The sequence below is a fragment of the Perca fluviatilis genome, chromosome 19 (assembly GCF_010015445.1).
Source record: "Perca fluviatilis chromosome 19, GENO_Pfluv_1.0, whole genome shotgun sequence".
Taxonomy (NCBI): domain Eukaryota; kingdom Metazoa; phylum Chordata; class Actinopteri; order Perciformes; family Percidae; genus Perca; species Perca fluviatilis.
In genome coordinates, this window is record NC_053130.1 from 13423558 (window position 1) to 13448592 (window position 25035).

General features: G+C 40.0%; 1 protein-coding gene across 2 annotated transcripts; it reads left to right on the top strand.

The window, feature by feature from the left end:
* Window positions 1–24422, top strand: LOC120547975 (phytanoyl-CoA hydroxylase-interacting protein-like). Of its 2 annotated transcripts, none has more exons than XM_039783825.1 (5): window positions 1–658; window positions 8949–9145; window positions 9853–10027; window positions 11452–11569; window positions 22915–24422. In XM_039783825.1, exons 1-5 carry the CDS (start codon window positions 553–555, stop codon window positions 23456–23458), a joined length of 1140 nt encoding a protein of 379 aa, XP_039639759.1. In that variant the 5' UTR covers window positions 1–552; the 3' UTR covers window positions 23459–24422. The 2 variants fall into 2 exon arrangements, with proteins under 2 accessions (XP_039639759.1, XP_039639760.1); XM_039783826.1 differs by having other exon boundaries at window positions 541–668.
* Window positions 24423–25035: the final 613 nt, after the last annotated feature.

Below are 25035 nucleotides of genomic sequence, written 5' to 3' on the forward strand. Positions count from 1 at the left end.
CTGGGGAGTGTGGACGGTTTAGATGGAGACCTAAACCGGAGGGGAAACACCGGTCAAATCTGGTTAGGCCTACATAAGAAGCCATTGAATTTACGGAACGTCTCTGCACTAATCCGCTGAACTATTCATGTTCAACTGTCCCGCAACTGAGTAGCACACACAGGGCACGCACACGCGCACACTTGTGGCTCTTGAAGACACACGCGCTGCATTCACGTGGGGCGTATACAAAAAGATAAACGCACCACAGACTGATATCTTTGAGCTTCATACTGTTAAACGCAGGAGCTGCTATGCCTCACGTCGCAAACCCGAACTGGCGGCTTGTGCTGTTCGCGCCCGTGACGATTCCGCTGACGCGCCACTAGCCGCACCACCCAAGAGACGGAGAGGAGAGCTGTGAGCGACGGAACTAGCAGGGGACTGACTGGAAACCGGTCTCTCTTTCTTTTCTCTTTCCTTGACGACCGTGCTGCTGTGCAAGTCCCGTGGACGATATTCAACGAGCGACAGCAATTTCACCAGTAGCATCAGCCAGGCTCTTCTGCAGAGATGGAGGTACCAGGATTGGCGCACAACATCACTAGTCCATTAAGTCCCTGCGAGGGGATGATCAAGGACCTGAGCTTGGACGCCATACAGTTATGCGAGCGAGATGGTAAGCAGAGGTTTGTCTTCTTTTTACTGGGGTGTTTGCATTCGGCCATATTGTTCATTTCAGAGCCGCTGCAACGCATACAGTCTGTTTTGTCATTGTTTTTAGTTGCATGCTGTACCTATATTGTGTGTTTGAAGGGAGTAGGGGCCGACACCGGTCGCTTCGCCGGTTCCCTGGATGGATGGATGGCTTGTGCGTGGGTAGAATATAGCTGAGTGTCTTGAGCGTGAGAGAACGAGGTTTTGTTCATTCAATAGAGAGATGACTCTGCTCAAAAAGAAATCTGCAAACTGAACATGCACAGGCGAGGAAACAATGTGTCTGTAAGTGAGTGTCTGTATTTCAGCACCAAAGACATGGACAGAGACTGGCAGCCACCCCGCCTATAACCTGTTTCTTGTCTTTTTGTCATGGAGTTGCTATAATTAATTGATATACACATAGTGCATGACATCCTGTGCAATTTTATGATTACAAAATACGTTTTTAATCTTATATCCCACCCTCAATTTACGAAAAACTCCCCCTGCGTTTATTCATTTTTAATTCAAGTCATCCAGCTGCAGCCATGCTGGATATTCTGTGGTTCACTTCTCTGAATTCAAAAGTTTTCTGGATATATAGGCTACCATTAAACAAAGAGTTGATTTACATTTTATCCTAGATTATAAGGAATCTATCAACTAGTTTTATAATGAGCGGGTGAGCAGTTTTTACATGAGCCGGCTGAACCCTGATGCGAATTTAATGGTGGGGAGGAAAAAAGCAAGTCATCATCAGAAGAGAATAAGAGACTCAAACATGGCTGCACCCATGTGTGTGCACAGGCGGTGCAGCCCTACACACCCATCAGTGCAATTACACACATCTGATTCCACATCTGATGCATGGTCACAGAGATCTCTTTTTAATTAAGATTGTAGATTAAGTCACATATAGCAATGAAATGAGATCGCACCCTTTCCCAGCTGAATGGATTTAATTGGGGTTTTTTTTAGTTTTTTTTTTAGCTATAACAGATTTTTTTTAATCTGTATTTGAATTGGTCAGTTAATGCACTCATGGAGTCAATGGCGTGTCTTCATCAAGCCCCCAAAGGACCCCCAGCATCTGACCACAGTGCAGTCACTGTACCACACCGCCTCATTTTCTCATCTGCCAGAGCTGCTCCTCATAATGTATTACAGCAGGACGCAGTTTATATCCTCTTAGTGCTTTGTTGGCCTGCTCTAAATCTGTAATTTTAATAATGGTATATAGGCTGGGGCTGGACTTCTCTAATGGATCCTGTGCCTGCTTTGTGCTTCCTATGCTGCAGGTTTACTGGTCTTTGCAGCACAACACTTTCTTATTTATCCAGTAGATTACCCAGTGTAAATAGTGTCTTTGTGTCCTTGAGACACCCACATACACTCTCTTTATGGAGCAACACTGTTACAATGTCCACCTCCTGTGCAGATTCAGCAGGGCAATGGGGGGTTGTAGTACAGCAGAGTAGTTTCTAGAAATTGTTAGTAATATATTATATAGAGTAGTTTCTAGAATTGTTAGTAATATATTATATATTGAATTCAATATATAATATATTACTAACAATTCTAGAAACTACTCTGCTGTACTACAACCCCCAATTGCTCTGCCGAATCTGCATATATATATATATACAGATAATTCATGTACTGATGGTGTACTACTCATGTTATCATTTGTGCCAGTGACATATTGCCATATTGCCCATATTGCATATTAGATATGCACACATTGACTTATTACTGTGGACAATATACTTGAGCTTGTTATGCAGATGATCTGCTCTATTCACTTTGGTTACTAAACTGTTGAATGGACACATTAACATACATGTACACTATAAAATGCAATCCAGTAAATACTAAGTGAAGTTTGTAATGTTAAATTCTGTTGAGAATGCTTTGTGGTGTTTTTATTTTATTTTATTAGTGTTCCTGCTATTTTGACCAACCCGTGAACTTTGGTGTAGCAGTTTCTCATTTAAAATGACCTCCAGAAATACTGTCTAGTTTACACTTCCCCTGCCACACCCTATGTAGAAGCCTGCATAGCCCACTTTTAGCTTTCTTGGAAATAGACCGTTTTATTATCTTGTCAATACGTACTTCTTGCCAAGGACGGTATTCATTTCAGTTCCACATAGCTTTCTAAATTTATCTCCCAAATCCATTAATATTTAATTCATTTAATCAGCAGCATGAGAGGCTTATGTGCCTATGCTGACCTAGCAAATGGAAATGCATGCAGCTTCAGTAGGCCTATGTGGGGAAGCGCTCACACACACACACACACACACACACACACACACACACACACACACACACACACACAGAGGACTGTTTGAGCATTTCAATGCACAAAAGAAATAGTGGGATACAAGTTGTTTCTGTGTGTGCCCTGTGTAAGAGCTGTGTTACAGCCTTAATGGTTCAGTTTAGTGATGGGGATGTGACATGAATAAGTGTGGGGTAAGGAATGTTTTGCTAAGAGTGATGAGTAGTGGGAAATTTACGTCTCTGCTGCTGGTGTGCGGATGTTTAGTCATTCAGGACTGCCTCCAAATTTGCCAATAACCTCTGGAAGACTGACTGGGACCACCATTTTGATTTTATATTCACAGTTAAAGTGTAGTTACAGGGGGTAATGAAATACACATGACATGTCTTGCAAGGCCTTTATTCTGTGGCCGTTGACATAATTAAGTTGTCATGATGGATGGCTGCCATTTATGCAACCAAGTACTGTGTCTGCACTGTCTGAATCTCCCTGCCAGAAATACTGCAGCTCTAGCTGTGACACCGTCAGTCTGGCAGCGTGTGTGCCCATGATAGATAGACAGATATGAAACCATCTGCTAAAGGTACCTTAACTTCACCAGTAACTGTGTTAAGTTGAAGAAAAGCTCCCTCAGTGTCGAGCCTGCCAATTACTATTTTCCTCAAATTCAGTGCCTGAACAAAAGGCTTTACTTTTCGACACCCTGAGGAGACATTTTGCAAGATTAAACAGGTAATGAGGAGAACTTATTGTTAAGGGGCCAAATGTGCTGCATTTCAGACATTATAAATATGATAAATGTATTAGCCACATTAGCAATGTGGCTCTATGGATGGCAATGTTGGTCTGTTGGTTGGTCCACCTCTTTGGTCCAGACTAACATATCTCACCAACAATTAAGTGGATTGCCATGAAATTTTGTATACATATCCATGGTCGCTAAAGGATGAAGTCTCCAGATTTTGGTGATCTCCTGACTTTTCCTCTAGCGCCACCATGAGGTTGACATTGTGGGTTGTTTTGTGAAATGTCTCGACTACAATCAGATTGATTGCTATTAAATTTGGTACACACATCCATGTTCCCCTCAGGATGAATTGTAACAGCTCTGGGTATCCCTTCACTTTTAGATCATCATTTTTTCTTCTTTTTCCAGCTCTGTGGTTTATGACCAAATACCTGCAAACTTAATGATATTATCATAAGCCTTAGCTGGACTTTGTGTTTACTGCTAATTATCAAATAGTAGTGTACTAACATGTAAAACTAAGATGGTAAACATGGTAAACACCATCAGCATGTTACCATTGTCATTGTCAACGTCAGCATATTAGCATGCTGACGTTAGCATTTAGCTCAAAGCTAGCTAGCTGTGTCTAAGTAGTCTTACAAAGCTGCTACTAGATAGATACTAGATACTAGACTATTGTGTTGTATAGCATGTAACTCCTGTAATAACTTGTTTAGAGCTTATCCAATATGTTCAAACACAACAGCAGCATGGCCTTATGACGTACAGCATCGTCTGAGTAAGCTAGCATTTTAGTTTGGCCAATTTTCAGTGTGAGCAGTTGCGTACCATGACTGTGCTGGCAAGAGTTACAGGTACATATTATGCAGCTACTTATTGGCTGCATAATATATTCACTTGCAATTGACTTTACTGTATTACATAGTTCTGAACATTCTTTGAGATTGATTGAAGTCTGACCCTTAAAACCTGCTTCAAACTTGTATGGTTATTTTCCTTTTTTAAATGTTTTTTTTCAGTGTCTGACTGTTGTTATATAAAATCCTTCTATACACGATTCTATTCAAGACTTGAACCGCAAGCCTGTTGTTTGGGAATTCATATTCTATGCGTTGAGAAATGATGACTCATTCTGGTTTAGAAAAACAGATCTGTCCTTCCCTGAAGGTCCTCTGTATTCAATTAATTTGGAAGAACAGGGATGAATAGGGTGGATTCCTACGAGTCCACTTATGTCTAGTGTCTTTAATAGGTTATATTTCTTTGCTGTTTGGGGGCTTATTGATGTGTAAAAGGTGGTCCACTGACTGTGTAAGCCTGATGAAAAGAGCATTGTTTATGCTCTGTGTCTCAGTCTAGCCTGTGCATTGAGAGAAACAAAGGCATGATTTTGAAAGGCTAGTAAGTGTGTTTCATTGCTCATGTCTACAGTTCAGTTTTGGACCAAACACTGCAACTTAAAAAGTAGGAGACTCGGAGACTCACCGGTAACAAGTAATTCACAGTATTAAGCCAGGTGGGACTGGAACAAATCCTACCACAGAGAGCCATTAGGATGGCCCTACGTATGCATGTTAACAAGGTTTTTATTGATCTTTCTGCATCTACTGCTATTCTACACTGTGGCATTTGAATGCACACTGAGTAAAAGGCCAATACCCAATAAGGTCCATTTGATAAGGCTTAGCTGATTCATCAGAGTAGGCTTTCCATCTTTTACATTTATTTATTTAGCTATAGGACACATATTTCTGTGTCCTGCATTGTGGTGCAAGCATGTACAGTGCTCATATGTCATCTTGAACCCCCTGCACATGTGTGCACAGCATGAGTAATATGTGCTGTTAAGCTCCTAAGGAAGGGCTAAAACACACACTTATTTTGCTTGATCATGATGAAGCAAAAATCCCCCACCCTCTGCCTTCTGCACCGCCTTATAATACAATGCAGTACATAGTAAGGTAAATTCATTACAGCCTAATGGCTTCCAAAAAATTATGACTCAACTAAATTAATATCAGCTACAGTGCAAGTAGCACAGGTACAATACTAGCATGAGGTAGCCTGAAGTACAATACTACCATAATAAATGCAAGTCAGAGGTTTAGGCCTCCCTTGTGAGATTGTAAAATGACTCTCCCTTACCACCTGGCCTTCATCCTGCTTGGCTTTTGCTCCTCCATCTTTTATCCTGCGCTCTCAGAGTCCCAGAAGATGCAGAGCGCAGCTTAGCACTGTGTCGGTGTATTTACCTGCAGGCAAGGCTACTTGTTACACATTGTAGAGTAATCAGATTCATATTTAGAGCAAACAGGTTGTAGGTAAATATATTCATTAATATGTTGGCTTAATTTAATTCTTTAACATATATTAAGGTTAAGGTTTTGTATTGTTTACCTTTTTAAATACAGAACAGTGAACAGTGGTGTTTGCAGATTTCTGTCTGTCTCAAGAGCATTTCTGTTTTTGCCCAGTAAACCTTCAAGCCTTCAGCTTGCCTTCAGCTTGACTGCATAGCCTTAAGAGCATTATGTAAGCAATATCTGACTGCATTTGCAAAGCTCCATTGTGTCGGTGCAATGCCTCCATTTGCAGGTTATTTAGGAGAGCATAAGAGTAAACAGGAGCTAAATCAGCACAGTGCAGTTACAAGGAGCGGGGAGGGCAAAGACCTGCATGGGGTCTGCTTTCAGAGTATTTAAGGGAAACATTGATGTTGACATTAACTTTTTACAAGACAAGGAAGTTATTCTGCTTCAGGCACAACACAGCAACTGAGTTAGCAGGTTTTTCCTCTTTGGTGTTTGTTTTCGGTTAGTGTTTATACTGTGTCATATACTGATGGTGTCCTGAAGTAGTGAGAATTTTGGATGGAATGGGTGACCTTAAAGATTATGTTTAAGGTCACAAACACAAAACACAAAATAGCTGTCTGATTCCCCAGTAAAAAAGATTACCCGAGACACCTAGTAGTGGTATTATTCCTGTAAAATGTGCAATAATTACCACATTCGAATTACACTTGTACTGTCTATTACTCAGCATTTGTATGGGAATTGGCAAAAAAAATCCATGGCCTTATTTCACTTCCTTTGAGTACATTTCTTCTTTCCCTCACGCTTTGTTTTGCTTTTGTTAAAGGTCAGCAACATAAAGTCTCAGGTGGGATGATACAGTGCTGACATTACTGTCTGGTCCATGCTGACTCGTTGGAGCATTTTCTGACAGAGGTCTGCTCCATCATGTACGCGTTAACCCTCTCAGTCTGAGCCAAACTTATCTGCTCAGTGGGTTTAAAGTAGAATGAGACTGGCTTTAAATGGACGAGCAGCAGGATGAGATGTTTTCACAAATCAAATAAAGGGAGGAGTATGAGTGCCTGCATTATAGATCTGAGAGTTAAGCATAGTGCAGTTAGGCTGAGGATGTAACTGCAGGCCAGTTTACATTTTTACACACTCAGGAATCCCCTACATCCAGTGGCACTAAAATTTTGATTCCGCCATGTGCAGTAAATCCAGATAAATACCTATAAATCCAGTTTCAAATACACTGAGTAACTGTATATAGTTTTTTTTTTAAATATAAAAGATTTCTGTTCATAACTGAAAAGTAATCTTTCCACTCTAAAAGTGCACAAGATATATTTATGTTTTGGTCCAAGCAAGTAACAATAGGAAGCCTTTCTTTTTAGGCTGAAGATGATTCGTTTTGGTAATCAGCTAGTTGCGATTAGGAACTAGGGATAAGGACAAAAGTAAGCAGGGGGTCTGATCTGATCTGGTGATAAAGAACTTACATTAGTCTCTTACGGATTATTTAAGCCAGACATACGTCATGATTTGGAAAAAAGAGCCATGCAAGCATAAAAATGCGAGGCTAATCTGCCTTTTGCTGTTTTCAACTCTCAAGGGCAAGATACACATTGAGTGTAGGAATTACTTTCCTAAAATGAATCAGTCTACAAATGCTCCACTGTTGGAGGGTTGTGTGGAGGCGAGACAGGAGAGTCCACATAGCCCAATTATGGGATAACTCTTTTATGCCGCCCTCTCTGAGCTGATGAGTGGAGATGGATGTTCCATGCTCCGCTGCCTCTGCCATTGTTTACTCCTCTATAGAATCCTGTCGCGTTGTTGTGCATTACTCCCAAATTCTTGTATTTTACTCACTCTCGTGTTTGGACCCCCAGATTGCACACAGAAAACACATTGTTGCCATGCCAAGTGGCCGTCCCTGAGTGTGACGCAAAGTCTATATTCATCCTAATTCTACAGAGCTCTCATTCAACCCCGTTTTGAAATTTTAACTGGCCTCAGTATGCACTTTGGGTTGTACGTCTCTTCTGTAATGTAATGTTACTTACTGTACAGGGACCTGACTAATGCATGTAGATCTATGGAGCTCAGAGAAATGTACGATTTATCAACTTATTTGATGGAAAATGATGTTGCAATGGCCTTTATGTTCAGGCCAAATACTGGATGCTACAAAATGATCCAACATAAATGAATGCTGAAGTTTTGTGACATACAGTAGCATTTTAAATGTTATTGCTGCAGGCTCATGTGTATTGCCTACACTGTGCTAGCTGAGTTTTTTTATATCTTACTGCTGATTACAAGAGAGGAGAGGAGAGTCAATCAGCAGCGTTTGAAATATTTAATGCCACGTATGTTCTGGAAAGCAGATACAGAGTAGGTGTGTGTGTGTGTGTGTGTGTGTGTGTGTGTGTGTGTGTGTGTGTGTGTGTGTGTGTGTGTGTGTGTGTGTGTGTCTCTGTGTCTCTGTGTTTGTGTGTGTGTGTGGTAAGGGACTGATGTGTTTCCATGACAACATATATTGCAGTCAGCGACACAGGCAGTTCTGTGTGTGTGTGTGTGTGTGTGTGTGTGTGTGTGTACTACTGTTAGTACTGTCTGTGAAATAATTCCTGAGAAACTGTAGTAGTATCGTGTTGAAACAAAATATATTTCTGAGATTTGAATAAAAGATGGGCATAGATACAGGATTTAAAGGTGTGCATTACCGACTTAATATGTCCTCAATTTTCTCAGATAATAAAAACGTGATTTACGATCACTGATAAATGTCCCTTACACTTAAGTTATTGCAATCAAAGATTCAAAACTGATATCATATTGAAAGAAGCTTTACATTGATCACAGGATTCCTGTTGTTCTATTTGACATTTCTAATATCGATGTTGCTCATTGTTTTTCTACTACACAGGAAGTAAATCCCAGGATGGCAGCAGCTCCGAGATGGAGGAGCTCCCTGTTCCTCAGAACATCAAGATCAGCAATATAACCTGCGACTCCTTCAAGATCTGCTGGGACATGGAGCCGCGCAACAAGGAGCGCATCACACACTACTTTATTGACCTGAACAAGAAGGAGAACAAAAACTCAAACAAGTTCAAACACAAGGTAATGCTTGACTCAGCACAGATTAACACCTTTAAAAGGTAACACTAGGTATGATAATCCTTGATGTTAGAAAAAAAGCTGAAACACATAACACAGGTGTGTTTTACCTTGAAGATAACCTTTCTTTCACACTTGAGGCCAAAAGAATCACTTCAATATGGTTTTGTTCAAAGACTCCACAGCGAGCCGTTGCTCTGAGCTCTAAAGCTAATATCACTCACACAGCCCTTTCTGCCTGAGAGTAATTTTACCTGCAGTCAGTCAATCTTACAGACTTGTTTCATCAGCCTCTTTCCTTTCCTCCTGCAGTCACTTCCTGGATGCTGTGAGTGTTCGCCTCTTCCTAGCTGACGAACCCATACTAGTATTTGATTTTGGCTGGTGTGCAGCAACAATGTTGGTGGATAAATGGTCTGACTCTGTTGCTAGGCAGGGGCTCCCAGTCCAATCAATGATATGCTACGGCACACTGAGGCTTGGGGGGGGGGGGTAGTGTACAGAATATTCTGTACATACATAAAGAAAAGGGCAGCTACAGGTATAAACTGCAGTCTGGTACATTAAATGTGTGCATGTGTGTGTTTACAAGCAGGGGTCTGCAAATCCATGTGTGTGGCTAAAAGAAAGCCATAACTGGAGTATCTCTTTCTGACCAGTTTTTTTCCTGTCATCATATACCTCCTTTTTCCATCCCTTCCTCCTTCCAGGATGTTCCTACTAAGCTGGTAGCCAAAGCAGTGCCCCTGCCCATGACGGTTCGGGGCCACTGGTTCTTGAGCCCGCGCACAGAGTACACCGTTGCTGTCCAAACCGCATCAAAACAGACTGATGGGGACTACGCCATCTCTGAGTGGAGCGAGATCATCGAGTTCTGCACTGCTGGTGAGTAGTATGCAGCTTACAGTACCATGAGTACATGTATTTTTTGTATTTGTATTGAACTGAACTACAGAGGAAAATAGGTTATTAAAGGGGGGCTAATTTATACTGAGTGGAGTGAAAAATGGATGGAGAGATGGAGGAGGGGAACGTTAGGGAAAAGAAGGATTAAAGGAAGGAGGGGAGCTGTGCTGTATATCTTCTGATGCAGAGGTCACCAAGTTCAACATCGTTGGCTTGTGGTTTAGAGTGGGGGAGGGGAGAAGGGGAGGAGATGATGGCAGCAGCAGTTGATATGGGGGGAAGGAGAACAGGTAGGGAAAGATACAGAGAGTGAAGATACAAAAACTGATAAAGGGGATTGCTTAAATATGATGGTTCAAATCATCTGTCAGACACCCTTAATTACTGTTAAACCTCTCAGTTAATTTGTTAAACTGCCATTTATTCCTGCTGTATACTTGACAGTACAAGTACAGCTGAGGCTGATGGGAATGTAATTTTGACTTAATGATGGCACTTGATGAGGGGATCAATACGTATTACAAGATGTATTACAGTGCATCCTGTGAGTAAGTATATGTACCAAATTTCATGGCAATCATTCCAATAGTTGAGTAGATATTTCACTCAAAAAGACAAATGTGAATATCATGGTATCCTGCCATCATGGTTGGTTAAAATCATTTAAAAAAAATGAGATGGGAGGAAGGAGAACAGGCAGTGGAAGAGTGTGTGTGATGAAGGTGTAGAGATGTTGGTAGTGATGTTGTTGATGGTCCGAGGCAGGCTAAAGATGCCGCTGCCAAGATCTTCCATTCCTGTAAAATTCTCAGTTTCTCAATTGAATTTTTTAAACTAGCATTTATTCCATTATGTATGCAAATAGGTTAACAGGTCTAGGAAATGCAGAATGCATTGCAGATACTTAGAGGATGAGAATTGAGAAATCTGCTTTACATTAATAATCTTCTTAATAGTCTTCTTTAACTTTTGTTAAAGGTTCTTTATAGTTACATGAGAGCAGGGAATTTTCCCCAAATCATCCTTTTTGGTGTGTTCAAGTGCTTGTAGGAAAATTGTAATGGAGGAAAAGAGCCTCTATCATTATGAAACTTAATATATACTTTAGATAAAATCCACACCCATTTGGCACACCTGCTTACGTTATGGTGATTGAAAGGAGACTGTATAATGCTGAGTTATTTTAAGCTATGAATATGAAAAAGTTAAGAATGGAAAGATCTCAGGGTCCTTGAGTACACATGCACAGTTCACATTCTATACTAGCCAGTGCACACAGTCACTCTTGTTATTTATAATTAAAGAATTGAATTTCTACAAATTACATTTGTACACTGGTTTCCAATCCTTCTGATGACAGCATATCCACTTTCATTGTAATATGTGTTGGGTCTGTTTTCCAGATTATTCCACAGTGCATCTAAACCAGCTGTTGGAAAAGGCAGAGGTCATCGCCGGCCGGATGCTGCGTTTCTCTGTCTTCTACAGGAACCAGAATAAAGAGTACTTCGACCACGCCAAGTAGGCAGCCCACCCTCATTATTACTGAGATGTAGTGTATGTTGTCTTTAGTTTCATTTTGATCTTTTCTTTGATTTTAAATTAATAAGAGCATTAATTCAAAATGGTCAAAGACAGTTTTTGGCTGTGTATAAATGTGTCTGCATTGCTTTACTCCACTCTTTCTCCCCAATTTCTTTGCATTTTTAAATAATTTTCTTTCTTTTCTTTTTTTTACTTTTTTTAGGACATACTATATGACTTTTTTGTGACTTTTATGACATACTATACTATGATTTTTTTTATTATTTTTATGACATACTATGCTATGACTTTGTTATTATATTTTTATGACATAGTTTACTATGACTTTTTATGATATATTTTATGACATACTATATATATACTATGACTTTTTATGACTTTTTTATGGCAAACTATACTATGACTTTTTTATATTTTCTATGACATATTATGCTATGACTTTGTTATTATATTTTTTATGACAGAGTTTACTATGACTTTTTATGACATTATTATACATAATACATTATACATATTACTCTAATATGTGTGTTCACTCAAGTCTTTGATGACCAAGTGTGAACTACTTGTTGACCTTTAAAAAAAAAACAGCATGATGCAGCTCTGTGCAGCATGAGTACGAAGGCTGTCAGTACCTCTACCATAGCAACCTTTTGCAACAGTATTATTTTATCGTAGTCTGTGGAAAGAAAGAAAGAAAGTAGAACCATAAACTGGGTCTAGAAGAATAAATGTGAAAAAAAAGATTTATTTTTATTGATACATTCATATATATATATATATATATATATATATATTAATCTATATATATAATTATATAAACCAGAAGTGCACAATGTCAAAAGCTCTGATCATTGTCAACAACTGTTTTTAGGGGAATTAACTTCATACAGGCAAAATGGTGGGATAAACACTAACTTGACAGCATTTGAACTTCCACTACAATGCCAACGTTCACCAACGTTCACATATTTTCCAAGGTGAACATGTAAATTGATACACAATTTAGATCAACTATGGCATTCTTCTTAATGCATATCATAGCACAATGTAGGACAAAAAAACTGACATGCACAAACACGAAAGGATTGTCTCATTGATTGCATTTAAGCTTATACCTTTTTTTTGCCAAGATAGCACTTGCATTTTTATGACATACTAAAATTTATTTATTTTTTTTTTTTTTTTTTTATGACATACTATACTGGCTTTTTTATTATTTTGTTATGACATATTATACTATGACTTTTTTATAATTTTTTTATGGCATGCTACACTTTGACTTTTTATGACATACTATGCTGACTTTTTATATTTTCTATGACATACTATGCTATGACTTTGTTATTATATTTTTCATGATATAGTTTACTATGACTTTTTATGAAATCTTTTATGACATACTATACTATGACTTTTTATGAATTTTTTTATGGCATACTATACTATGACTTTTTATGACATACTAAACTGACTTTTTTATTATTTTTTATGACATAATATACTATGACTTTTTTTATACATCTTTTTATGGCATACTATACCTTGAATTTTTTATGACTTTTAATGAAATACTTTTCTATGACTTTTTTACTAAATTTCCAGTGAAGGGAGAAGAAAAGTAGGAAATACATACTATACTATCACTTTTTTATGACTTTTTATGACATACTATACTATGACTTTTTATGACATACTATACTATGATTTTTCATTACTTTTTATGACATACTATACTATGACTTTTTTATTAATTTTTTATGACATACTATATACTATGGCTTTTTTTATACATTTTTTATGGCATGCTATACTTTGACTTTTAATGACTTTTTATGAAATACTTTTCTATGACTTTTTTACTAAATTTCCAGTGAAGGGAGAAGAAAAGTAGGAAATACATACTATACTATCACTTTTTTATGACTTTTTATGACATACTATACTATGACTTTTTATAACATACTATACTATGATTTTTCATTACTTTTTATGACATACTATACTATGACTTTTTTATTAATTTTTTATGACATACTATACTATGGCTTTTTTTATACATTTTTTATGGCATGCTATACTTTGACTTTTAATGACTTTTTATGACATACTATTCTATGACTTTTTTATTACATACTATACTGACTTTTCTATTAAACTTTTATGACATACTATACTATGAGTTTTTTATACATTCTTTATGGCATACTATACTATGAAGTTTTCATGACTTTTTATGACCTACTATTCTATCTATCACTTTTTTTTTATTGATATACTATGCCTTTTTATGACATACTATACTATGACTTTTTATGACACAATACTATGATTTTTTTATGACATACTATACTACGACTTTTTATGACATTAAACTATGACTTTTTATGACATACTATTCTATGACTTTTTATGACATATTATACTGACTTTTTTATTAAATTCTTATGATATACTATACTATGACTTTTTTATACATTGTTTATGGCATACTATACTATGATTTTATATGATATACTATATTATAACTTTTTTATGACATACTATACTATGACTTTTTATGATATTTTTTATGGCATACTATACTATGTCTTTTTTATGACTTTTTATGACATGATACTATACTATGACTTTAATCAGAATCACACTCAGAAAGGACTTTATTGCCAAGTAAGTTTTTTACACATACAAGGAATTTGTCTTGGTGTTGTTGGTGCATGTCACACATTCTGTAAATATAAGAAGGATAAGAACAATATAAACAATATAAGTATAAATATATACACACAGTATGTATTAATAAAGTTAAAAATAAAATATAAAATAAAATAAGTAAAATAAGTAAAAAGGAACGGTACAGCAGAGTAGGTACAGTGGCATGATGAGCCAGAGGTGGAGTGTGGAGAGAGTCAGGGTGGGTCCCGGGCCTTGTTGATAAGGCTAGTGGCAGAGGGGAAAAAACTGTTCATGTGGCGTGAGGCTTTGGTCCTGATGGACCTCAGCCTCCTGCCAGAGGGGAGTGACTCAAAGAGTTTGTGACCGGGGTGGGAGGGATCAGCCACAATCTTTCCAACACGTTTCAGAGTCCTGGGGCCTCATTTATAAAACCTGTTACGCAAGAAAAAGTTGCGTGAAGCAGGGTGAAATTTGTCGTCGCAACATTCCTCGCTATAGTCTGGATTTCTAAAGAATTTCCATGCATAAAAATGTTCCCAGTTTTCCGCAAACTTTTGACCACACGTGTGATCGTGCGTAATGCTCCCAAGGTTTTATAGACTGCGTTTTAGTGAACTCCGATGGTATGCCCGTTTTCCGAACCTAACCCAGTTTTTGTTTTCCTGAACCCAACAATCCCGTTCTTGCTAAACCGACCCAGAGCCGGTCGCGGCGCCCGACGAGGGGCTGCCAGCAACGGGGAGAGGCAGGGGCTCCTCCGACACCGTGCAGCGGAGGGAATGCACTTTTCCTCCGCTGCTCTCCCCTGCCTCTCCCCGGGAAATGCGTTGTTTGTTTGATGTGTATCTGTGTGTGTGTGTGTGTGTGTGTGTGTGTGTGTGTGTGTGTGTGTGTGTGTGTGTGTGTGTGTGTGTGTGTGTGTGTGTGTGTGTGTGTGTGTGTGTCTGTCTGTCTGTCTGTCTGTCTGTGTCTGTGTCTGTGCGTCTTTATGTGGTCGTGTCTGATTGTATGTATCTGTGTGGGAATGTTGTCTTTCTGCACCTGCTATTCCCACACAGTTACCATACAAGCTACCAAATTGTCACATTTCAAGCACTTTCACCTGTTTCGCACCAATAATGATCCAAAATCTTGTTTCTATTTTTTACCTTTTTAATAATTGAATTTCCTTTCTCACAAAAAAAGAAAATGATCATATGATCATAAATGTGATCTCAGGGGTAAATGGCAAATATGAACAATAAATTATGTATATCATTGATAATTGAGCTAAATCTGTTAAGTATGTGCTGTGTAACAACAATATGAACACTACACAAGGTTTACGGCTTCCAAACAGGATTGTGTTTCGATGTTCTACCTCTGTTAGGAGCACATCCATCTCACAATCAGTGAATCGTGTTTTTGCCCCATTTTTCCGTTTCGTGATTGGTCATCAAGGGCTCCTTTCAGGGCTGGAATATTCATTGATTGATTAACATGGACCTTATTAGGACAAATATGGGACGACCTTGGGAGGAGCGTGAGGCTCGTGCACGACCGCATAAGGTAACGCACGTCCATATTTATAACGAGAAGAGTGCGTACCGGTGTGCGCCGCAAGGTGTTATAAATCAGAATATTGTTTTTGCGTACGAAAATTCTGACTTTTTTGCGCACGAAATCTTTCGGAATAGAATCTACGCACAGTTTTATAAATGAGGCCCCTGGGGTCTCATTTATAAAACCTGTTACGCAAGAAAAAGTTGCGTGAAGCAGGGTGAAATTTGTCGTCGCAACATTCCTCGCAATAGTCGGGATTTATAAAGAATTTCCATGCGTAAAAATTTCCCCAGTTTTCCGCAAACTTTTGACCACACGTGTGATCGTGCGTAATGCTCCCAAGGTTTTGTAGACTGCGTTTTAGTGATCTCCGATGGTATGCCCGTTTTCCGAACCTAACCCAGTTTTTGTTTTCCTGAACCCAACAATCCCGTTCTTGCTAAACCGACCCAGAGCCAGTCGCGGTGCCTTGCGGGGCCAACAACGGGGAGAGGCAGGGGATCCTCCCACACCGCGGGGGGGAAGAAATGCGCTTTTCCTCCGCGCCTCTCCCCGTGAAATGCTGTGTGTGTTGTTGTGTGTGTGTGTGTGTGTGTGTGTGTGTGTGTGTGTGTGTGTGTGTGTGTGTGTGTGTGTGTGTGTGGTCGTGTGTGTGGTCGTGTCTGATTGTAGGTGTCTGTATGTGAATGTTGTCTTTCTGCACCTGCTATTCCCACACAGTTACCATACAAGTTACCAAATTGTTTACCTGTTTTGCACCAATAATGATCCAAAATCTTGTTTCTATTTTTTACCTTTTTAATAATTGAATTTCCTTTCTCACAAAAACCGAAAATGATCATATGATCATAAATGTGATCTCACAGAGGTAAATGGCAAATATGAACCATAAATGATGTATTTGAGCTAAATCTGTTAAGTATTAAGTCTGTGTAACAACAATATGGACACTACACAAGGGTTACGGCTTCCAAACAGGATTTTGTTTTGATGTTCTACCTGTTAGGAGCACATCGATCTCACAATGACTGAATCGTGTTTTTCCCCCATTTTTCCGTTTCGTGATTGGTGATCAAGGGCTCCTTTCAAGGCTGGAATATTCATTGATTGATTAACATGGACCTTATTAGGACAAATATGACCTCGGGAGGAGCGTGAGGCTCGTGCACGACCGCATAAGGTAACGCACGTCCGTATTTATAACGAGAAGAGTGCGCACCGGTGTGCGCCGCAAGGTGTTATAAATCAGAATATTGTTTTTGCGTACGAAAATTCTGACTTTTTTGCGCACGAAATCTTTCAGAATAGAATCTACGCACAGTTTTATAAATGAGGCCCCTGGTGGCGTATAGGTCCTAGAGCGGCGGCAGATTGCAGCCAATCGCCTTCTCAGCTGACCGAATGACACGCTGCAGTCTTGTCCTTGGCAGTGGCAGCAGCTTACCAGATGGTGATGGAGGATGTGAGGATGGACTCAATAATGGCTGTGTAGAAGTGTACCATCATTGTCTTTGGCAGGTTGAATTTCTTCAGCTGCCGCAGGAAGTACATCCTCTGTTGTGCTTCACTTGAGATCTTGGGAGATGATAGTTCCCAGGAAGCAGAAAGACTCCACAGTGTCAATTGTGGAGCCACACAGGGTGATGGGTGCAGGTGAGGCTGAGTTCTTCCTGAAGTCCACAACCATCTCCATTGTCTTAAGAGCGTTGAGCTCTAGGTCACCAGGTGGTCAGCCTCCCACATGTAGGCGGACTCATCACCATCGGAGATGAGTCTGATGAGGGAGGTGTCGTCCGCGAACTTCAGAAGCTTGATAGATTGGTGGCTGGAGGTGCAACTGTTGGTGTACAAAGAGAAGAGGAGAGGGGAAAGAACACAGCCCTGAGGGGATCCGGTGCTGATGGTCTGTGAGTTGGAGACGTGTTTCCCCCAGCTTCACATGCTGCTTACTGTCAGACAAGAAGTCAGTGATCCTGAGGTGGGGGAGGTGGAGGTGATGCACAGTGGCTGGAGCTGTAGGGAGGTGTTGTGGGGGATGGTTTCAGGACTGTCCTTATGTCTTTGAAAGCGACAGTAGAACTTGTTAGGGTCGTTGGCTAGGCGTCGGTCGTTGAAGGAGTGGGGGGCTTTGGGCTTGAAGTTGGTGATCTGCCTGAGCCCTTTCCAGACAGACAGAGTCATTAGTTGAGAACTGGTGCTGGAGTTTCTCTCAGTACAGTCGTTTAGCCTCTCTCACTGCCTTCCTAAACTTGTACTTCGCCTCTTTAAGTCTGTCTTTGTCCCCACTCCTGAAGGCCTCTTCCTTATCCAACCTTAACCTTCTGAATTTGGCTGTGAACCAGGGTTTGTCATTGTTGTAATCATCATGGTGCATGATGGAACACAGCAGTCCTCACAGAAGCTGATGTATGACGTCACAGCCTCTGTGTACTCATCCAGACTGTTGGTAGCAGTCTGAACACATTCAATTCAATTCAATTCAATTTTATTTATAGTATCAAATCATAACATAAGTTATCTCGAGACACTTTACAGATAGAGTAGGTCTAGACCACACTCTATAATTTACAAAGCCCCAACAATTCCAACAATTCCAGTAATTCCCTCAAGAGCAAGCAGTGCGACAGTGGCGAGGAAAAACTCCCTCTTGGGAAGAAACCTCGGACAGACCCAGGCTCTTGGTAGGCGGTGTCTGACGAGCCGGTTGGGGGTGTGATGAACAGTGGCGATAGTAGTCACATTAATAATGGAACAGTGACTGGATGTAGCGGGAAGCTGCAGGGTTCAGCAGGACGCAGCATGACATTGCAGGGCATCGCTGAGCTCAGCAGGGAGTGCAGCAGGACCACGGCGACAGCTGCAACCAGGGTCTTGGTGCCAACGTTTCTCCAGCGAAATACGCTGGGGGGAAAAACATAAGGAACTCGGGAGTAAACTCCCCAGAAGCTAGGATTAGTAACAAGCATTTCTGGGACGGGCTGCACACAAATAGTAATAGTAATAGTAACAGTAATAGAAACAGTAACAGTAATAGAAACAGTAATAGAAAGGGAGAGGAGAGAGCAGCTCAGTGTGTCAAAGGAAGGAAGTCCCCCGGCAGTCTAGGACTATAACAGCGTAACTATAACAGGTAACTAAGAGAGACAGGTCATAAGGAGAGGTAGCTTTTTCGGGCTTAGAACTCTCCCCTGCCGGATCTGGCTTGGCTGGCCTGCCTCCCTCTACTTTGTTATGTATTATTAATCTAACAATTATGAAGAGAAGCAGTTGGGCCAGTTAGGTGAACACTGCAACTCCTCACTCCCTAACTATAAGCTTTATCAAATAGGAGAGTTTTAAGTTCATTCTTGAATGAGGTGACAGTTTCTGCCCCCCGAACCCAGATCGGGAGCTGGTTCCATAGGAGAGGAGCCTGATAACTGAAGGCTCTTGCTCCAATTCTACTTTTAGAGACTCTAGGTACCACCAGTAACTCTGCATTCTGGGAGGCAGTGCTCTAGTAGGACAATAGGGTATTAGGAGCTCTTCTAGATATGATGGTGCTAGACCATTTAGAGCTTTGTAGGTCAAGAGAAGGACTTTAAACTCAATCCTGGATTCAACAGGAAGCCAATGCAGAGAAGCTAATACAGGAGAAATATGATCTCTTTTCTTAGTTCTTGTGAGAACACGCTGCAGCATTCTGGATCAGCTGGAGAGTCTTAAGAGACTTATTTGAGCAACCTGACAGTAGGGAATTACAATAGTCCAGCCTGGAAGTAACAAATGCATGGACTAGTTTTTCAGCGTTGTTTTGAGACAGGATATTCCTAATTTTGGCAATGTTACGAAGATGAAAAAAGGCTGTTCTTGAGGTTTGTTTTAGATTGGCATTAAAGGATATATCCTGATCAAAGATAACTCCTAAATTTCTAACAGTGGTGCTGGAGGCCAGGGCAACACCATCCAGAGTAGCTATATCTCTAGATAATGAAGTTCGGAGGTGTTTAGGGCCCAGCACAATAACTTCAGTTTTGTTAGGGTTTAACATCAGAAAATTATAGGTCATCCAGGATTTTATATCCTTAATGCACTCTTGAAATTTTGCTAGCTGACTGGTTTCGTCTGGTTTGATTGACAAGTATAATTGGGTGTCATCCGCATAACAGTGAAAGTTAATTGAGTGTTTTCTAATAATATTGCCTAGAGGAAGCATATATAAGGAGAATAGAATTGGTCCAAGCACTGAGCCTTGAGGAACCCCATGGCTAACTTTAGCGTACTTGGAGGATTTATCATTAACATTCACAAATTGAGATCGATCAGAGAAATAGGACCTAAACCAACTCAGAGCAATTCCTTTAATGCCAACCAAGTGTTCCAATCTCTGTAACAGGATTGAATGGTCAATTGTGTCAAATGCAGCACTAAGATCTAGTAAAACAAGAATGGAGACAAGACCTTTGTCTGCAGCAGTTAAAAGGTCGTTAGTAATTTTCACCATCCCAGGTTCAAATCCCAGTCAGTAGAGTCCAAACACATCTGGAGATCCTCCACAGCCTCACTGGTCCACTTCTTTGATGTCCTCACTACAGGTTTGCTGAGCTTTAGTTTCTGCCTGTACGCGGGGATCAGGTGGACCATGATGTGGTCAGAGAGTCACAGTGCAGCACGGGGGACGGCGTGATAAACATCCCTGACTGTGGTGTAACAGTGATCCAGAATGTTCTCCTCTCTGGTCGGGCATTTAATATGCTGTCTGTATTTCATGAGCAAGGTTTCCTTTATTAAAGTTACCAAGGACAATAACAAAGGAGTCTGGGTTGGTCCGCTCCACACACAGTATCTGGTCTGCGAGCATGCGCTGTGCGTCCTGCACGTTGGCCTGCGGCGGGATGTAAACACTGACCAGAATGAGTGAAGCAAACTCACGGGGTGAATAAAAAGGCTTACAGTTTATGATGAAATATTCCAGGTCAGGAGAACAGTGCTGCTGGGTCACTGTCACGTCGTTGCACCAGTCGCTGCTGATGTAGAAACAGATTCCTCCACCTTTAGTTTTGCCGGAGAGATCCGTGTCTCTGTCCGCTCTGAAGAACTGTAAGCCTACAGCTGCAACGCAGAGTCCGGTATTAATCCACAGAGCCACGTCTCCGTGGAGCACAAAACAGCAGATGAAGAAAAGTCCCTGTTTCTCACCAACAGCAGTTGGAAGTCCTCCAGTTTGTTGGGCAGTGAACGCACGTTAGAGAGGAATATTCCCGGTAACGGTGTGCGTAATCCTCGCTGGCAGAGAAGCACAATTGCACCGGGCCGTTTCCCTCTCCTCCGGCGCCTCACTGCGTGAGCAAAGGTGATTGATGAAACTTTCCAGTGAAGGGAGAAGAAAAGTAGGAAATACATACTATACTATCACTTTTTTATGACTTTTTATGACATACTATGCTATGACTTTTTGTATGACTTTTTCATGACATACTATACTTTTTTGACTTTTTAATGACATACTGTCCTATGACTTTTTATTAATGTTTTATGACCTACTATACTATAACTTTTTTATGACATAGTATTATATGACTTTTTATAACATTTCTTATGACATACTATACTATGACTTTTTGTGACATACTATATCATTAATACTTTTATGACACACTTCATAATAATAACTTTGTTTAAATAACACCTTTAAAAACAGAATTTACAAAGTGCTTTGACCCAAAAAGCAAAAGCAGGATACCCAGAAGACAATAAAACAACAAAAAGCCAAATAGTAGTCTAAGTCTAAATTAATTATGAATACATAAATGAATACAAGTAAAAGCGATTAAAAGGGCGACAATAAAACCTTTTATTATATTTTCTTTTTATTTGGCATAACAAGAGTTCAAGGGTGTGTGGGGTTAGTCTCTCACTTCATTATAGATAGATAGATAGATAGATAGATAGATAGATAGATAGATAGATAGATAGATAGATAGATAGATAGATAGATAGATAGATAGATAGATAGATAGACACGTGCCTATCAAAATAAAATGTCTCAGAATGTATAGAAAGGGTCTTAAAAGGTACATTTAACTTCAGGATTCCTGCATATACCCTGGGGAAAGAAAAAGAAAACATGCTGGTAGCTATAAAAGATGCACAGGTCTGTTTTGATGTTAGGAGTGTGACAGATGGGAGGAAGAGAAGGAATATCTCTGGAGTAGCCTGTTTTAGTTGTTTACTGAAGCATTGTACAGTTATAGTGTATACTGGATTTTGTCTGGGTTACTGTGAGTGTTTTTTTTTTTTCAACGTCTTGTCAAGTACTACCCCTGTAATGGTGTGGTCTTTTTGTCCTCATATCTTCTCTCAATGCTCTACGTCTGACAAAGCACATTACTGTACTAAAGCCACAGTTTGTGAGCACTCTTTTGCTGGAGCTTTACAGCATGACGTCATCTGGATAGACGTCTACCCTTAGGTAGAGTTGCATCTGCTACAGTGTACTGAAAGTGCTTCTGTTAAACTGCACCATCATGTGGGGAGTAACAGTAGTGACATAAGCACTTGATAAGGCCGCTGCTCCAGTGACCTGCAGTGGGAGCTGTCTAATTCCATAATGCCCACAACAAAGCATCAATTACGGATATAATTACAACCTTTGGAGTGATAGAGTAAATCTGAGCTCCGAAGCTCCAATTATGAATTGTAATTACACTCCTGTGGGGAAGATATGCAGCTGCCACAGAATCAGCCATCACTTTGAATGTTCATCTGTTAATTTGCTTTCTGAAAGCTGCTTTTGTTTTCTAGCAGTTTGTCATAATGATAAAGACATTAGTTTCTCAATGGAGTTTTTTTCCCTCACACTAGGTTTCCGTGAGACAAACTGGACTAAGCTAATGTCATTACAGTTCCAGAAATAGTGAAACTAGATATGTATTCCATTCAGTTCATTGTGTTATGAGACTGGCTGCATCTTACACATTTAATCAGCTTTTCCCCCCATGTGTCATGCTGTCTGCTGTTATTTCCAAAATGACGGATTTCCTGAGAGGGTACACAAAAACTGCAGATCAAAACTATGTGTGTTTGTTCAAAGCCAATTTCTATTCTCTTTTTCTAAACTCTAGGGAGGCGCAGGATAACCGGATGCTGCAGTCAGTGAAAGACAACAGTGGCAGCCACGGCTCACCCATCAGTGGCAAGCTAGAGGGCATTTTCTTCAGCTGCAACACAGAGTTCAACACAGGCAAGCCTCCACAGGACTCCCCTTACGGCCGCCACCGCTTTGAGGTTCGGGCTGACACGCTCTTCAACCCGGACACCAACCTGTACTTTGGAGACTTCTACTGCATGTATACAGCTTACCACTATGTTATTTTGGTCCTGGCACCAAAGGGCTCCATGGGAGATGAGTTCTGTAAGCAGAGGCTTCCTGCACTAGACATCACCAACAACCGTTTCCTTACCTGCAAGAAGGGTGAAGAGGGGGATGGCAGTCTGGTGTTTCACCACGCCCAGGATGTCATCCTAGAGGTGATCTACACGGAGCCCGTAGACCTGGCGTTAGGCTCTGTGGCTGAGATCAGTGGGCACCAGCTGATGAGCATGTCTACAGTAAATGCCAAGAAGGACCCCAGCTGCAAGATCTGCAACATCAGTGTTGGACGCTAAGAACAGGCAGAATGCAGGAAAGGGAGGGAAGTTCTAGAGGTGACTGAGCTCTAAACACACACAGGAAGTCCACATGTACTGAAGAAGCAGACACATGCATGAAGCAGCAGATTTAGTAGGCTCCCAGACATGCACACCAACATATCTCTGACACCGCTCTGTATTCTGAAGAGAACATCATTCCCAAAGTGTGGAGGAAAAAAGGAGGAAGGTACACACTCTTGGCACTTCCACCGTTGTCTCCTCATCTGAAAAGGGTTACCCTAATTGTTGAAAACATACATAATAAAAACATACCTAAAGATATCCCACATAAGGGACCATTAATTGAGACATCTAAACCTGGGACACCAACACACAGATCTATCCACCCTGCAAGTCAACACTGGCATACTGACCAATCCCTTTAACTGGACTAACAACATCGGCTGATTCTATTCAATTTCCTGTTGATTACTTTGAACACTTGTAACGTATTTTGTTGATGATGAAGATAATGACCTTTGCCTTGTTATTATTGATATGCTGATGACCGAGTGTCCACTTGCGGACACGCATTTTGCTCTTTCCAGTTACTTTGACTTGAGTTGGTCGTTTTTAGAAAGGTTTTCTTCTCATTCCACCATAGACAATTTCAGACTTCTTCTTTTTTTACCTCCTACTAGTGGCACTGACTGGTACTACAATTTTATAGGGCTGCAGCATCAATAGTCATCTTTCTTTATACCAAAGGTATTAAAAACCAGACGTCAAACCGCTGTGGAATCTTAACAGTACTAATGCAACAGCCTCTAATATGTGTGTTCACTCAAGTCTTTGATGACCAAGTGTGAACTACTTGTTGACCTTTAAAAAAAACAGCATGATGCAGCTCTGTGCAGCATGAGTACGAAGGCTGTCAGTACCTCTACCATAGCAACCTTTTGCAACAGTCACTCTTATTATCGTAGTCTGTGGAAAGAAAGAAAGAAAATAGAACCATAAACTGTGTCTAGAAGAATAAATGTGAAAAAAGATTTATTTTTATTGAAGCATTCGCATTCATATTCATATATATATTATATATATATATATATATATATATATATATATATATATATATATATATATATATATATATATATATATATATAAACCAGAAGTGCACAATGTCAAAAGCTCTGATCATTGTCAACAACTGTTTTTAGGGGAATTAACTTCATACAGGCAAAATGGTGGGATAAACACTAACTTGACAGCATTTGAACTTCCACTACAATGCCAACGTTCACCAACGTTCACATATTTTCCAAGGTGAACATGTAAATTGATACACAATTTAGATCAACTATGGCATTCTTCTTAATGCATATCATAGCACAATGTAGGACAAAAAAACTGACATGCACAAACACGAAAGGATTGTCTCATTGATTGCATTTAAGCTTATACCTTTTTTTTGCCAAGATAGCACTTTAAAAAAAAAATGCAGTTTCAACATTAATTATAGACAAAGTTGTTCAAAAATAGTATTTGGCAAGGAAAAAAAGCATAGTGCCATAATATATGTACAGTTATCTTAAAATTACTAATATGTA

What these genes read in the sequence shown, in the direction of transcription:
- LOC120547975 (XM_039783825.1), top strand. Translation starts at nt 553, where the DNA reads ATGGAGGTACCAGGATTGGCGCACAACATCACTAGTCCATTAAGTCCC. An exon ending in ACAGTTATGCGAGCGAGATG is followed by an intron (nt 659 to 8,948) that starts GTAAGCAGAGGT and finishes TCTACTACACAG; the next exon opens with GAAGTAAATCCCAGGATGGC. An exon ending in GAGTACTTCGACCACGCCAA is followed by an intron (nt 11,570 to 22,914) that starts GTAGGCAGCCCA and finishes TCTAAACTCTAG; the next exon opens with GGAGGCGCAGGATAACCGGA.